General features: G+C 42.3%; 2 protein-coding genes across 2 annotated transcripts in view; both read right to left on the bottom strand.

Moving 5' to 3' along the window:
• Positions 1-1,595: 1,595 nt before the first annotated feature.
• LOC128603975 (mucin-5AC-like) lies at positions 1,596-9,128 on the bottom strand. Its single transcript, XM_053618747.1, has 10 exons — positions 8,727-9,128; positions 5,949-6,008; positions 5,477-5,821; positions 4,833-4,991; positions 4,609-4,749; positions 4,413-4,508; positions 3,801-3,842; positions 3,618-3,713; positions 2,336-3,316; positions 1,596-2,256 (listed from the first exon to the last, which is right to left on the bottom strand). The coding sequence occupies exons 1-10, from the start codon at positions 8,734-8,736 to the stop codon at positions 2,126-2,128; spliced, it is 2,061 nt and encodes a 686-aa protein (XP_053474722.1). The 5' UTR covers positions 8,737-9,128; the 3' UTR covers positions 1,596-2,125.
• A 601-nt stretch (positions 9,129-9,729) lies between these two features.
• LOC128603976 (butyrophilin subfamily 2 member A2-like) overlaps positions 9,730-15,294 on the bottom strand; it is a 6,781-nt gene continuing 1,216 nt past the window's right edge. The window contains exons 2-13 of the mRNA XM_053618748.1: positions 15,154-15,213; positions 14,682-15,026; positions 14,240-14,398; positions 14,016-14,156; positions 13,823-13,915; positions 13,211-13,252; positions 13,028-13,123; positions 12,834-12,887; positions 12,377-12,445; positions 11,541-11,972; positions 10,921-10,947; positions 9,730-10,814 (exon numbers count right to left, since the gene is read on the bottom strand). Of these exons, the coding sequence (XP_053474723.1) occupies positions 10,288-10,814; positions 10,921-10,947; positions 11,541-11,972; positions 12,377-12,445; positions 12,834-12,887; positions 13,028-13,123; positions 13,211-13,252; positions 13,823-13,915; positions 14,016-14,156; positions 14,240-14,398; positions 14,682-15,026; positions 15,154-15,213 (2,045 nt within the window). The 3' untranslated portion in view covers positions 9,730-10,287. The remainder of the gene's footprint in view (positions 10,815-10,920; positions 10,948-11,540; positions 11,973-12,376; positions 12,446-12,833; positions 12,888-13,027; positions 13,124-13,210; positions 13,253-13,822; positions 13,916-14,015; positions 14,157-14,239; positions 14,399-14,681; positions 15,027-15,153; positions 15,214-15,294) is intronic.

Raw genomic sequence — 15,294 nt, 5'->3', positions numbered from 1 at the left:
GTTTTTTATTTGTATATTTTGCAGTTGCACATTAAAGGTGAGAAAAGATCTGACATGATTGATCTCACTGGCATTCTTTACTTCACAAAAACCTGCCATTTAAACAGGGGCGTGAAAACTTTTATATCCACTGTAGCTTAATAAATTAAAAGGTACCTCTGCTGTACCGTTTATCTACAGAATCGAGTTTGTAGATTTCAGAGTTCAGAGTTCTCTCGCTGAAGAAGCAGATGTTTTCTAACCTGCTGTAATGTTTAAACACTGACCTGATGTTCATGGAGCTGATGACTGACTGAAACGGGTCACAGGTTCACCTCGTTAAGTCTTAATGAAGGTAATAAAAGTTCACCTGGGTTCACACTCTCAGGTTAGAGTTGAGAGTCGGTGTGAATCATCTCACACGTTCTCTAAACCTGAACTTACTGAGCTTTCACAGAGCTGGAGAAGGAGATGAAGATGAAGAGAGTTTAGATAAAGATCTCCAGCGTGCAGGATTGGTAGATTTAGAGAAAAGAGTGTGTACAGGACTGAGACTCATGGATTATCAGATATCAGAGGAATCAGCTGTTAATTGGCTGCCCCACTGTCTCCTGCTGTGTTTCAGTCACACGCTGCTGAACACCGGGGGTGTAGTTTGGATCGAACGGTGAAGTGTTCTGTGGTCCCGGGAGCATGGACATGCTGAAGTGCAGGCTTCATTAGTTCACAGCTCAGATTCGAATACAGAAAAACGCGTGTGATATTAGACCAAACACATAACATCAAAGGAAAGAAGTTTTCTTCCAAGCACATGGAGATTTAATAAGATAACAATACACATCTCTTTATTTTCCTAAAGAATCCGTACAGGATGAATGTCTCGGACTCCAGGGCTGATCAGAGGACGCAGAGGTGTTTTCAGTTCCACATTAGTGAAAGTGTAGATGTGTGTTAACCCTAACCCCTAACTCTAACCCCCTAACCCCTAACTCTAACCCCCTAACCCCTAACTCTAACCCCTCTAACCCCTCTAACCCCTAACTCTAACCCCCTAACCCTTAACTCTAACCCCTAACTCTATCCCCCTAACCCCTAACTCTATCCCCCTAACCCCTAACTCTAACCCCTCTAACCCCTAACCCTCTAACCCCTCTAACCCCCTAACCCCTAACTCTAACCCCTAACTCTATCCCCCTAACCCCTAACTCTAACCCCTCTAACCCCTAACTCTAACCCCCTAACCCCTAACTCTAACCCCTCTAACCCCTAACCCTCTAACCCCTCTAACCCCCTAACCCCTAACTCTATCCCCCTAACCCCTAACTCTAACCCCTCTAACCCCTAACCCCTAACTCTATCCCCCTAACCCCTAACTCTAACCCCTAACTCTATCCCCCTAACCCCCTAACCCCTAACCCCCTAACTCTAACCCCTCTAACCCCTAACTCTAACCCCTCTAACCCCTAACTCTAACCCCTAACCCCTAACTCTAACCCCTAACCCAAACCCCGTCCATGTATTTAACTTCAAAATTATAATGACATTGCCAATTTTGATGTAATTTTTTTATTAAAAATATCATGCATTTAAAAAAAGTAGTAATTAAAACTGTAAGGTTATTTTTGCTGATATATAATTTCAAGACATTTAATCACAACAACATCCCGTACAGATACATCACACACAGTGCATTTACAACAATAACCTGTTTGGCTAGTTTACCTATTCTGTAACACATTAATATAATTCATTCATGGCAGCCATCAGAATTCTCTGGGAAACCATGTTAAATGTCAAAAATTATTTTTGAAGAAAGCTCTGATCTGGTTAAACATAAGAAATAAATAATTAAAACAAATTTGAAAATGTAATAAATAAAACCCCGTGATTTCTGCAGTGTGAGATGACATTTTCTGAAATATTCAGATTTTTGTTAAATGGTATGATGTATTTACTTCAACTACAATTAATTTACAATTCAGATTTTTAATAAAATCTAACAGACACTACATAAAACAGCTGGAACACCGTACGTATACAGTATATACAAGATCTGTATAAAAATAACCAAAATAACCAACAACATAAAGACTTTTAGCAGTATAAAATAATCAGTAAAAAACTGAAAGGTGAAGCGTAATAAACTTCAGTCACACTGCATGCTGAGGTCCTCAGTAGGTGGCACATGGTGGGAGTCCGCAGCAGATTCATGATCCATGGTGTCCTCCTCTGGGGCAGAACAGGTAGACTCATCCACGTTCATCGAATCGCTCTCCCCTGGTGGAAATTAATGTCCGTGTTATTTTTTTGTTCACATTTTCACACTTTTTCTCTTCATTTTGTCCACATTTCTTACCTCCACTGTCTGCTGCTTCTCCCATACAGAGACGCTTGAACTTTCTGTTTTCTGTGCTTGAACTCTTGACAGGGGTTTCTCTTGCTTCAGCTTTGCCAGAAGAGCTTTTTCTTTCATTTGCTCTGTCTTTTCTCTTTCTCTGTTTGATGTTTATTCTTCTTTGTTCTGCATTGTTAGTAGGATGTTTACTGACTGGGATGAATTGTCCTGCAGATGTTGTGGGGACAGTGGCAGACTCTGAGAAGGTGGCAGTATGTTTGGGCTCTGACATGGTGGCAGCAGGTGTGTAATTTGAGTTGCTGGCAGTAGGTGTGGCATTTAAGCTGGTGGCAGCAGGTGTGCAATTTGAGATGGTGGTGTTGGATTTGGAATTTGAGACAATTGCAGCAGATGTGGGATTTGAAATACTGATAATACGTTTGGGTTCTGAGATGGTGGCAATGGATCTGGGCTCTGAGGGGGTGGCACTAGTTGTGGGAGTTGAGATAATGGCTGCAAGTCTGGGTTCTGAGATGGCGGTAGTGTGCTTTGTGTTGGTGGCAGCAGGTGTGGGATTTGAGGGGGTGGCAGCAGGTGTTGGATTTGAGGGGGTGGCAGCAGGTGTGGGATTTGAGCTGGTGATAGTGAGTCTGGGATTTGCGGCAGAGGCAGAGGTTGTATGATTTGAGGGTCTGTCAGAAAGCAAGGTCTCTGAAATGGTGGTAGTGGGTGTGGAATTTGAGGTGATGGCAGAAAGTTCCATCTCTGACATGGGGGCAGCAGGTGTGGGATTTGAGCTGGTGATAGGGGGGGTGGGATTTGATCTGGAGGCAGCAGTTATGGGATTTGAGGTGATAGCAGAAGGTTCCATCTCTGACATGGGGGCAGCAGGTTTGAAATGTGAGACAGAGGCAGTGAAGTTTGGTTTATCAGTGGTTGAACCAGCAGTGGAGAACCCTGGTGAGGAGAAGGAGCTGGATCCTGGGTCCTCTTCTCTGGATTCTGGGTGTCAACAGAACTAAGTATCAGTGCATTCATATTAAATTTTTAGCAAATGTTATGTTTTTGAAAAGTAGAAGTGAGCGGCAGCAAACAGCAGCAGTTATAATTTTGCCATGGAGCTGGCGGTGTTTTTTTCCTTTGCTCAGAAGTTTGATCTATATCTATTAGCAGAAAGAAAGAATAAACAGAACGTTTCAGGAACAGAGACTTTTAAATATTTTCTGAGATGAAAACATAATTAGATGATAAACTGCTGATCAGGTGTGTGTAGGAAGTGTATAGATGAGAAGATGGGACCAACCTACAACCACAGAATGAGGAATGATAGATGGAGCATCATTCTGATCCTGATTCTCCATACAGATGTTACTCAGAGGTACAGTTTCTGATGGAGTTCCTGATGTTTTATAGGTAAACAAAGCTTCTGTTATTATCACTCATTTAGCTGGACTTTATTAATGAAGTGAACTACCCCAGCACCTACCTTCTGTATATTCTGTCCATTTTCTCTTGGAGAAAATCAGACCTACAACAGAGAGAAAACGCTCCTGAATTAGGCAGCCCAAAGACCTGCTAAAGACCCGTTAAAGACCCGCTAAAGTCCCACTAAAGAGCTCCTAAAGACAGGGTGGCTGTGGCTCAGGTGGTTGAGCGGGTTGTCCACTAATTGTAGGGTTGGCGGTTCGATTCCTGGCCCACGTGACCCCACATGCCGAAGTATCCTTGGGCAAGACACTGAACCCCAAGTTGCTCCCGATGGCAAGTTAGTGCCTTGCAGTGCAGCTCTGCTACCATTGGTGTGTGAATGGGTGAATGAGACACAGTGTAAAGCGTTCTGGATAAAAGCGCTATATAAGTGTGCCATTTACCATTTAAAGACCTGCTCCAGCCCTCATCTTTCAGGTGTTCTCTGTTCTTTGGTGATGCACCATCAGCACCCCGTACTGTTACACGTAACAATGTTCTGATCTCCATGCGTGTGTCTGTCTATCAGACCAACCTTTTTGTTGGAGTCAGTCTACAGTTTTAGACTGGATTTGGATTTTATATTCATTCTCCTGGTTCATATATTATTGAGTCAACTTTTGTATCACACCTTTTTTACAATACACTGTAATTCCGGCAGCACACAGCAGAAGAAGAAGGAGAAGAAGAAGAATGGGAATCACAATGAAGTATCCATTCCACGAATCTGCACACATTCACATAAACAAAATCACCAGAAGTCTTCTCTGCAATTCCACCATTTTAAAATGTCCTGACATAAATGATATTTTTTCAGTATGAATTACCCGTGACACCTGCAGGGGCGTGTGGCTTTATTCTGCCTTCTTTTCTCTCCTGATCAGACAAACCCACAGAGCAGGACATCCACTCAGACGCCGAGGGAGACACAATCAGCCACGAGGACACATCTACAACCCCTTCAGAACCTGAGAAAAAAGGTGAGATCATTTGGGGTTCTTTTCTTTTTTTATGAGGTTCTTTACTGTACCTGTACATGAGTAGATCTTACTGTTGGTGAACTTGTCTTCGCTCAGATGTTTCAGATCTCTCCCCTCTTTATCTGTCCAGGTGATTGACGGCTCAGGAAGCCACCCATGTGACTGACAGCTAACGTTTATCTGTCCTCCTCCTGCTCCAGTTAAAGAGAGAACAGGAGTGGATCCCACCACTGAGAGAGAGAGAGAGAGAGAGAGAGAGACAGAGAGAGAGACAGAGAGAGAGAGAGAGAGAGAGAGAGAGACAGAGACAGAGAGAGAGAGACAGACAGAGCGAGAGGGAGAGAGAGAGAGAGAGACAGACAGAGCGAGAGGGAGAGAGAGAGAGAGAGACAGACAGAGCGAGAGGGAGAGAGAGAGAGACAGAGAGAGAGAGAGAGAGACAGAGAGAGAGCGACAGAGAGAGAGAGAGAGACAGAGAGAGAGAGACAGATATATATATATATATATATATATATATATATATAGAGAGAGAGAGAGAGAGAGAGAGAGAGACAGAGAGAGAGAGAGAGACAGATATATATATATATATATATATATATATATATATAGAGAGAGAGAGAGAGAGAGAGAGAGAGAGAGAGAGAGAGAGAGATACCACAGTTAGATCCATCACGAGCGTTTCATTTGTTAAATTAAATGATGCACTAAGCGTTACCTCTCACTGTGAGGGACACCGTGGCCTCGTCGTACCAGTTATCACTGCTCACATGGCACACGTATTCTCCTCTATCTGCTAGCGTCAGGTTCTCCAGCTTCAGAGAGACATCTCCTTTCTCCAGTTCTCCTAACAGGAACACTCTGCCCTGGTACTGAACATCTACAGGACTCTTCTGGATCTGTGTGTTCTTGTAGGAGAGGATCGGGGTGTTATGCATTCTGGGACGGTACCAGCTCACTTCCAGGTTTCGAGCATCCATGTTGTTTACAAGAGCACAGTGTAGAGACACAGAGGAACCAAGGAACCCTGAGGCTGGAGACTGAACCTCCACTGAAAATGATCCTGAAGGAGAATTTGGGCCATAAATCAGCAACATCTCAATTAAAATCCTGCAGTTTTGTCTACACATGTCTATAAAACCATGTAAGATGATGGTGATGTTTAACATGTAATAAATAATCAGACTGACCAGACGTCTGATGGCTGAGAGTCGGAAAGAGAAACAGTAAAACCCATCTCAGTGGTGGAGCTGTTAACCGAAGAAGAAGTGAAAACATTTTACATGTGACATGAGACACTGGACCACCCACATTACTCAAGTAGATTTAGTTGGAGTTTATTTGGGGTGAGGGTGTGGTGGGGTGAGGGTGGGGGGTGAGGGAAAATGACTGTTTTAAGTCATGTATCACTCTGTGATCTCTCAGGTGAAAGAAGTACCTGTTTAAATGTTTTGCCACTTGCTTGAGCAACTTCATATAAATAAATAAATAAATAAATACATAATGAATGGAAAACGACGTTGTTTATATTTATTGTTTAAACATGAACACGTCTATGAAAGATTATATTATTGTACTGTGTCGCTCTAAACTTCATTTAAAGTCACCCTCCACCTTCATGTCCTTTTCTGAAGGTGTTCCTCCGCGGATCAGATCACTGCAGACGAGTCTGATATAAACACCGGATCAGATCACTGCAGACGAGTCTGATATAAACACCGGATCGGATCACTGCAGACGAGTCTGATATAAACACCGGATCGGATCACTGCAGACGAGTCTGATATAAACACCGGATCGGATCACTGCAGACGAGTCTGATATAAACACCGGATCGGATCACTGCAGACGAGTCTGATATAAACACCGGATCGGATCACTGCAGACGCGTCTGATATAAACACCGGATCGGATCACTGCAGACGCGTCTGATATAAACACCGGATCGGATCACTGCAGACGAGTCTGATATAAACACCGGATCGGATCACTGCAGACGAGTCTGATATAAACACCGGATCGGATCACTGCAGACGCGTCTGATATAAACACCGGATCAGATCACTGCAGACGCGTCTGATATAAACACCAGATCAGATCACTGCAGACAAGTCTGATATAAAGACCGGATCGGATGACTGCAGACGAGTCTGATATAAACACCGGATCAGATCACTGCAGACGCGTCTGATATAAACACCGGATCAGATCACTGCAGACGAGTCTGATATAAACACCGCGGATCAGATCACTGCAGACGAGTCTGATATAAACACCGCGGATCGGATCACTGCAGACGAGTCTGATATAAACACCGGATCGGATCACTGCAGACGAGTCTGATATAAACACCGGATCGGATCACTGCAGACGAGTCTGATATAAACACCGCGGATCAGATCACTGCAGACGAGTCTGATATAAACACCGGATCGGATCACTGCAGACGAGTCTGATATAAACACCGGATCGGATCACTGCAGACGAGTCTGATATAAACACCGTATCGGATCACTGTAGACGAGTCTGATATAAACACCGGATCGGATCACTGCAGACGAGTCTGATATAAACACCGCGGATCAGATCACTGCAGACGAGTCTGATATAAACACCGCGGATCGGATCACTGCAGACGAGTCTGATATAAACACCGGATCGGATCACTGCAGACGAGTCTGATATAAACACCGCGAATCAGATCACTGCAGACGAGTCTGATATAAACACCGCGGATCAGATCACTGCAGACGAGTCTGATATAAACACCGGATCGGATCACTGCAGACGAGTCTGATATAAACACCGGATCGGATCACTGCAGACGCGTCTGATATAAACACCGGATCAGATCACTGCAGACGAGTCTGATATAAACACCGGATCAGATCACTGCAGACGAGTCTGATATAAACACCGCGGATCAGATCACTGCAGACGAGTCTGATATAAACACCGGATCGGATCACTGCAGACGAGTCTGATATAAACACCGGATCGGATCACTGCAGACGAGTCTGATATAAACACCGCGGATCAGATCACTGCAGACGAGTCTGATATAAACACCGCGGATCGGATCACTGCAGACGAGTCTGATATAAACACCGGATCGGATCACTGCAGACGAGTCTGATATAAACACCGGATCGGATCACTGCAGACGAGTCTGATATAAACACCGGATCGGATCACTGCAGACGAGTCTGATATAAACACCGGATCGGATCACTGCAGACGAGTCTGATATAAACACCGGATCGGATCACTGCAGACGAGTCTGATATAAACACCGGATCGGATCACTGCAGACGAGTCTGATATAAACACCGGATCGGATCACTGCAGACGAGTCTGATATAAACACCGGATCGGATCACTGCAGACGAGTCTGATATAAACACCGGATCAGATCACTGCAGACGAGTCTGATATAAACACCGCGTTCATGCTGCAGTGTGTGTGAACCTGGAGCAGGCTTTCAGGTGGGAAAAGAGGGGAAAACCCGCCTCATTTCCGGTTTGAAATGGAACACCGTCTCCCCTTGAAATCCCCCCCCCCCCTCGGATGGACGGTTGGAAGACGCGCAGGAAAGCGCACACACTCGGTTCCGCGGGTTTGGACCTGTTTCTGGGGAGTTGTTTTGGTTCTGATGAGGATTTAGAAAGAATAGACCCGCACTCCAGCTCCTGCCCCTCCTGCCTCTACTGCCTCTACTGCCTCTGCTTCCTCGATCAGGGGTTTCTACCGAATTCCCACGAACTCGATGCAGGGCATGGTAGTGAAACTGACGGAAGGCTGAAGAAGTGTTGATATGAAGTGATATTTGTGGGTGAAGGATTTAATTCGATCTTTTCTCTGGAATGCTGAATCAGATCTCTCACCAAGCGACCGGATTAATCTGCAGTCACAGTCTCGCCGTTCCTGCACCGTACAGAGGAGAAGAAACACCGAAACCTTTCTCTTACCTGGAATCATGGCAGCAGGAACACTGTACTCTCCGAAAGCTTCAGATAAACCAGTAAGAAGTGAATAATGTGTAAAGTTCTGCTGGAAAACCTGCGAGTCCGTCTACAATCAGAGAGGAGTGAAGTCAGACCGTCACTTCTACTTTCACTTTCACTTGATCCTCCTGGAAAGTTTAATGACCAACCAGGTGTGTGTTTACCTTCAGACTGGAAAGTGTCGTAAAACACCTGCTGTTCCACATCTGTGTAAGTGTTCCACATCTGTGTAAGTGTTCCACATCTGTGGTAGTGTTCCACATCTGTGTAAGTGTTCCACATCTGTGGTAGTGTTCCACATAAACAACAAGTGTATTTTACTTAATGGATCTAAAGATTAACATCGATCACAGCTGTATGTACATGACCCAGACAACAGAAGTGACAACAGAACTTGTTTCACAAATATTCCACAACACTAAATGTAACTATAAACAGATAAATAATAAAGTATAAATGAAAGTATTTAATAAATTAAAACTCTAATCATTGGTAAACTGCTGTGGTATAAGAGGAATAAAACACTTGGTGACATGCTGCTGAAAGAAAATAATCAGTTTCAGGGTGATAACAGTAAGTCTGTGTCATGTATTAGAGAAGGAACTCTGAATTACAGTTCCCAGCAGCCACTGCACCTCACTGCATCACAGTCACGTGACCACCTGCACCTGAATCACATTCTTGTTAACAAGCACTCCTGTGTATAGCACAGTTTACACTGCACTCTGTATCTGACGTTTGTTTTCCTTTGCCGTTGTCTATGCTGCTGTGTTTAAGGTCTTTGGTTTATGTTTAGTCTTTGCCTCAGTGTTTTGCATCGTGTTTATAGTTCTTGTTTTGTTGTGCTATTAATTAAAAGTAAATCTGCACTTGTATCCGTCTCTGCCTTGAAATCGTGACAGTGCTTCATCATTTTACTGTACACACACACACTGTTTATTCCTTATATATTACATCTATTATTAAAGAAGCACAAGACAGTCTAATAGTATGTGCCATATCTGATTATTTAGGCCTTTGTGTTATTGTACCAGATTAAAGTGCAGATTATACATCTCTACTGCGTGTTTAAAGTTCTGTTAAATATCAGAATTTCAAAACCAAATTATACTTTATACAGAAATGTATAATATGAATTCTGACGAACTACTGCAGTTTGTGTTAATAAAAGTGTTAAACCTGCCACAGTCATCTTCTACTTACTTTACACACAAAACAAGAAATTACAGCAATGTCTCTTTTTTTATATATATATAATTTGTTCCATTTTAATGAAATCATTCACAAAGTTCAAGGAGCAAAACAGAAAACCGACAGTAAAGCAGCAAACTTACATGTCCACACTTTATTGTCATATCAGTAAAGATATAATAAAAATGTATTTTCTAACTACAGTAAGCCGTACTAAAGGAGCGTATTTACAGCTGTGAGGAATCATTTCACTATTCAGAGATGGAAGATGTTGTGAATGTGTTATGTACACTTCATAATCACAAATTATAGAAATACAGATAAGATTACTTTACTAAAGAATGCGTACAGGATGAATGTCTCGGACTCCGGGGCTGATCAGAGGACGCAGAGGTGTTTTGGGTTCCACGTTAGTGAAAGTGTAGATGTGTGATTGTGTATCAATATTATAAAATGACAGTGTGTGTTTATCACAGTCTAAAAACACTCCCACTGCTGCGAGCTCTTTATTAACGTCTGGGACTGAAATGCGTTCTGTGTCGTCTCCGATATAAAACCCTGTTTCTCTTTCATAGCAGAGAACCCAGAGTTCATTGTGTGGTGTAAACGGGACGCTGTACTTTCTCTCAGCTGCATCACTCGCTACACCAACGAACCAGGAGAGTTTCTCTTCTTTATGTGACTCTCTCACTTTCACCTCCCAATAACGTTTACCACAGTGAAACTTCTCTTTACACAGAGTGAAGATTTTATCATCATCAGGATTTCTGTCCCATGTATTCACTGGAGTAGAGCACTTCACCTCCTTTTCCTCGTGTGTCAGGAACTCTGGAGTTTCCTCTCCGTCGATGGTGATGTTCACTGCAGAAATAACATTATTATTATTATTATTATTATTATTATTATTATTATTATTACTTTACACCTCACAGGAAGTCAGTAATGTTAAACTGAATTTATTTCTTACCTTTGAATTTTTTCACTTGGACCAAATCTGTTAGAAAAATCATAAATCACAGTTAATCAATAATTTTACAAACTCAGTAAAATCGAATAAATACGAATATGCGTTGTATTGAGAGATAATGTGTTTCTGATCCTGACTGATGACACTTTAGGATCGTTCCCATTCAATTTTTAGCATCTCTAAAAACAAACCGGTCTTTACAGTAGCAGTTAAGGAAAACACACACACACACACACACACACACACACACACACACACAACCTGTTTGGCTTTCTTACCTATTTTATAACACAGCAGTTTGTGTATTTTTGCAGTGTGAGATGGTATACTATGAAATGTTCGCTGATTAACAAAACAATATTGTTTATGAGATGGTATATTCAGAAATATTCAGAATTTTGTTAAATGGTATGATGTATTTACCTAAAGTACAATTAATTTACAATTCAGATTTTTAATAATATCTAACAGACAGCACTAAATACAACAGCTGGAATATCGTACGTATACAGTATATACAAGATCTGTATAAAAATAACCAACAACACTGAGACTTTTAGCAGTATAAAATAATCAGTAAAATTGTTATTTTAATGTTCACATTTCCCCACATTTCTTACCTTCACTCTCTACTGCTTCTTGCTTACAGAGATGCTTGGACTCAGAGCAGTCTGCTTTGCTTTCCATGTTAAATGTCCTGGTACTGATTTCTCTTGCTTCAGCTTTGTTAAAAGAGCTTTCTGTTTCATTTGCTCTGTCTTTGTTCTTTCTCCCTTTGGTGTTTTTTCTTCTTCTTTCAACATTGTTGGTAGGATGTTTATTGGCTGAGCTGAAACTTCCTGCAGATGTTGTGGAGACAGTGGCAGACTCTGAGATGGTAGCAGCAGGTGTGGGATTTGAGGTGATGGCAGTAGATGGGTGAACTGAGGTTGTGGTAATGGATGTGGGATCTGAGGTGGTGGGAGTGAAGTTTGGTTTATCAGTGGTTGAACCAGCAGTGGAGAACCCTGGTGAGGAGAAGGAGCTGGATCCTGGGTCCTCTTCTCTGGATTCTGGGTGTCAACAGAACTATCAGTGCATTCGTATTAAATTTTTAGCAAATGTTATGTTTTTGAAAAGTAGAAGTGAGCGGCAGCAAACAGCAGCAGTTATAATTTTGAATACACACTGCATGTTTCTATGAAAAATCTCAATAATGAAGTTGATACCTATGCGCTGTACGAATTTCTTTCTAAAACATATTAAAATATAGATCTTTGGAACCTATCAGCTAACAAAATGACATAAACAGTAATGTGCACATTGCACAATTAAAAAAGAAGTTTCTAAATTTCAGTGTTTAAAATAAAGAGCAGTAATAAACCTAAATAAAGTTGATATTTACATCGACTACATCAGTATTCTGAGGTGCACTGTTGTTCTGTAACTCCATTAATCTACATGAATGTATATTTACCTGCAACTTGTGGGGTTTCTTTCACTTCTTCAGGATTCTGCTGTTCAGATGATTTCTGCTGATTGAGATCTGCTCTCACAAACACAGAACAGAAAATCAGTAGAAACAGATTTAGAGCTTTTCTAGGATTCAGATTGGACTGATTTTGTGTCTTGATACAAGAGATGGAAGAACTAGTGTCACTTAATTTAAATTCTTTAAACCAATAAACTTTTATTATAAATAAAACACTCAAATACAATAAGGTTCTTCTGGGTTCCTTACGGGTTTATTGAGTGATTAAGGGTACTTAACTTTCGGAAATAGTTTTACTTGGAACTCATTTACTTGGGAAACACTCTGTTGTAAAAAAAAATAATTCATAGGATCTTTAAGCGTTCCCCCAGAAACACCTTTAAGGCCGATACGTTTAGCGAGAGTGTTAGAGGTTCATGAAGCTGCTTTAAAAAACTTTTACCTGGACATGGAGCTGGCGGTGTTTTTTTCCTTTGCTCAGAAGTTTGATCTATATCTATTAGCAGAAAGAAAGAATAAACAGAACGTTTCAGGAACAGAGACTTTTAAATATTTTCTGAGATGAAAACATAATTAGATGATAAACTGCTGATCAGGTGTGTGTAGGAAGTGTATAGATGAGAAGATGGGACCAACCTACAACCACAGAATGAGGAATGATAGATGGAGCATCATTCTGATCCTGATTCTCCATACAGATGTTACTCAGAGGTACAGTTTCTGATGGAGTTCCTGATGTTTTATAGGTAAACAAAGCTTCTGTTATTATCACTCATTTAGCTGGACTTTATTAATGAAGTGAACTACCCCAGCACCTACCTTCTGTATATTCTGTCCATTTTCTCTTGGAGAAAATCAGACCTACAACAGAGAGAAAACGCTCCTGAATTAGGCAGCCCAAAGACCTGCTAAAGACCCGTTAAAGACCCGCTAAAGTCCCGCTAAAAACCTCCTAAAGACAGGGTGGCTGTGGCTCAGGTGGTTGAGCGGGTTGTCCACTAATTGTAGGGTTGGCGGTTCGATTCCTGGCCCACGTGACCCCACATGCCGAAGTATCCTTGGGCAAGACACTGAACCCCAAGTTGCTCCCGATGGCAAGTTAGTGCCTTGCAGTGCAGCTCTGCTACCATTGGTGTGTGAATGGGTGAATGAGACACAGTGTAAAGTGTTCTGGATAAAAGCGCTATATAAGTGTGCCATTTACCATTTAAAGACCTGCTCCAGCCCTCATCTTTCAGGTGTTCTCTGTTCTTTGGTGATGCACCATCAGCACCCCGTACTGTTACACGTAACAATGTTCTGATCTCCATGCGTGTGTCTGTCTATCAGACCAACCTTTTTGTTGGAGTCAGTCTACAGTTTTAGACTGGATTTGGATTTTATATTCATTCTCCTGGTTCATATATTATTGAGTCAACTTTTGTATCACACCTTTTTTACAATACACTGTAATTCCAGCAGCACACAGCAGAAGAAGGAGGAGAAGAAGAATGGGAATCACAATGAAGTATCCATTCCACGAATCTGCACACATTCACATAAACAAAATCACCAGAAGTCTTCTCTGCAATTCCACCATTTTAAAATGTCCTGACATAAATGATATTTTTTCAGTATGAATTACCCGTGACACCTGCAGGGGCGTGTGGCTTTATTCTGCCTTCTTTTCTCTCCTGATCAGACAAACCCACAGAGCAGGACATCCACTCAGACGCCGAGGGAGACACAATCAGCCACGAGGACACATCTACAACCCCTTCAGAACCTGAGAAAAAAGGTGAGATCATTTGGGGTTCTTTTCTTTTTTTATGAGGTTCTTTACTGTACCTGTACATGAGTAGATCTTACTGTTGGTGAACTTGTCTTCGCTCAGATGTTTCAGATCTCTCCCCTCTTTATCTGTCCAGGTGATTGACGGCTCAGGAAGCCACCCATGTGACTGACAGCTAACGTTTATCTGTCCTCCTCCTGCTCCAGTTAAAGAGAGAACAGGAGTGGATCCCACCACTGAGAGAGAGAGAGAGAGAGAGAGAGACAGAGAGAGAGAGAGAGAGACAGAGAGGGAGAGAGAGAGAGAGACAGAGAGAGAGAGAGAGAGCGAGACAGAGACAGAGAGAGAGAGACAGACAGAGCGAGAGGGAGAGAGAGAGAGAGAGACAGACAGAGCAAGAGGGAGAGAGAGAGAGAGACAGAGAGAGAGAGAGACAGAGAGAGAGAGAGAGAGAGATACCACAGTTAGATCCATCACGAGCGTTTCATTTGTTAAATTAAATGATGCACTAAGCGTTACCTCTCACTGTGAGGGACACCGTGGCCTTGTCGTACCAGTTATCACTGCTCACATGGCACACGTATTCTCCTCTATCTGCTAGCGTCAGGTTCTCCAGCTTCAGAGAGACATCTCCTTTCTCCAGTTCTCCTAACAGGAACACTCTGCCCTGGTACTGAACATCTACAGGACTCTTCTGGATCTGTGTGTTCTTGTAGGAGAGGATCGGGGTGTTATGCATTCTGGGACGGTACCAGCTCACTTCCAGGTTTCGAGCATCCATGTTGTTTACAAGAGCACAGTGTAGAGACACAGCGGAACCAAGGAACCCTGAGGCTGGAGACTGAACCTCCACTGAAAATGATCCTGAAGGAGAATTTGGGCCATAAATCAGCAACATCTCAATTAAAATCCTGCAGTTTTGTCTATACATGTCTATAAAACCATGTAAGATGATGGTGATGTTTAACATGTAATAAATAATCAGACTGACCAGACGTCTGATGGCTGAGAGTCGGAAAGAGAAACAGTAAAACCCATCTCAGTGGTGGAGCTGTTAACCGAAGAAGAAGTGAAAACATTTTACATGTGACATGAGACACTGGACCACCCACATTACTCAAGTAGATTTAGT

This window comes from Ictalurus furcatus, chromosome 29 (assembly GCF_023375685.1).
Source record: "Ictalurus furcatus strain D&B chromosome 29, Billie_1.0, whole genome shotgun sequence".
Lineage (NCBI taxonomy): Eukaryota > Metazoa > Chordata > Actinopteri > Siluriformes > Ictaluridae > Ictalurus > Ictalurus furcatus.
Note: the sequence above shows the minus strand (reverse complement) of the source record. Positions and strands in the feature narration are given on the sequence as shown.

Coding starts and splice junctions, on each gene's coding strand:
- LOC128603975 (XM_053618747.1), bottom strand. Junction 4,992..5,476: donor GGTGTCCCTCACAGTGAGAG/GTAACGCTTAGT, acceptor TCTCTCTCTCAG/TGGTGGGATCCACTCCTGTT. Junction 3,714..3,800: donor ATGGACAGAATATACAGAAG/GTAGGTGCTGGG, acceptor ATAAAACATCAG/GAACTCCATCAGAAACTGTA.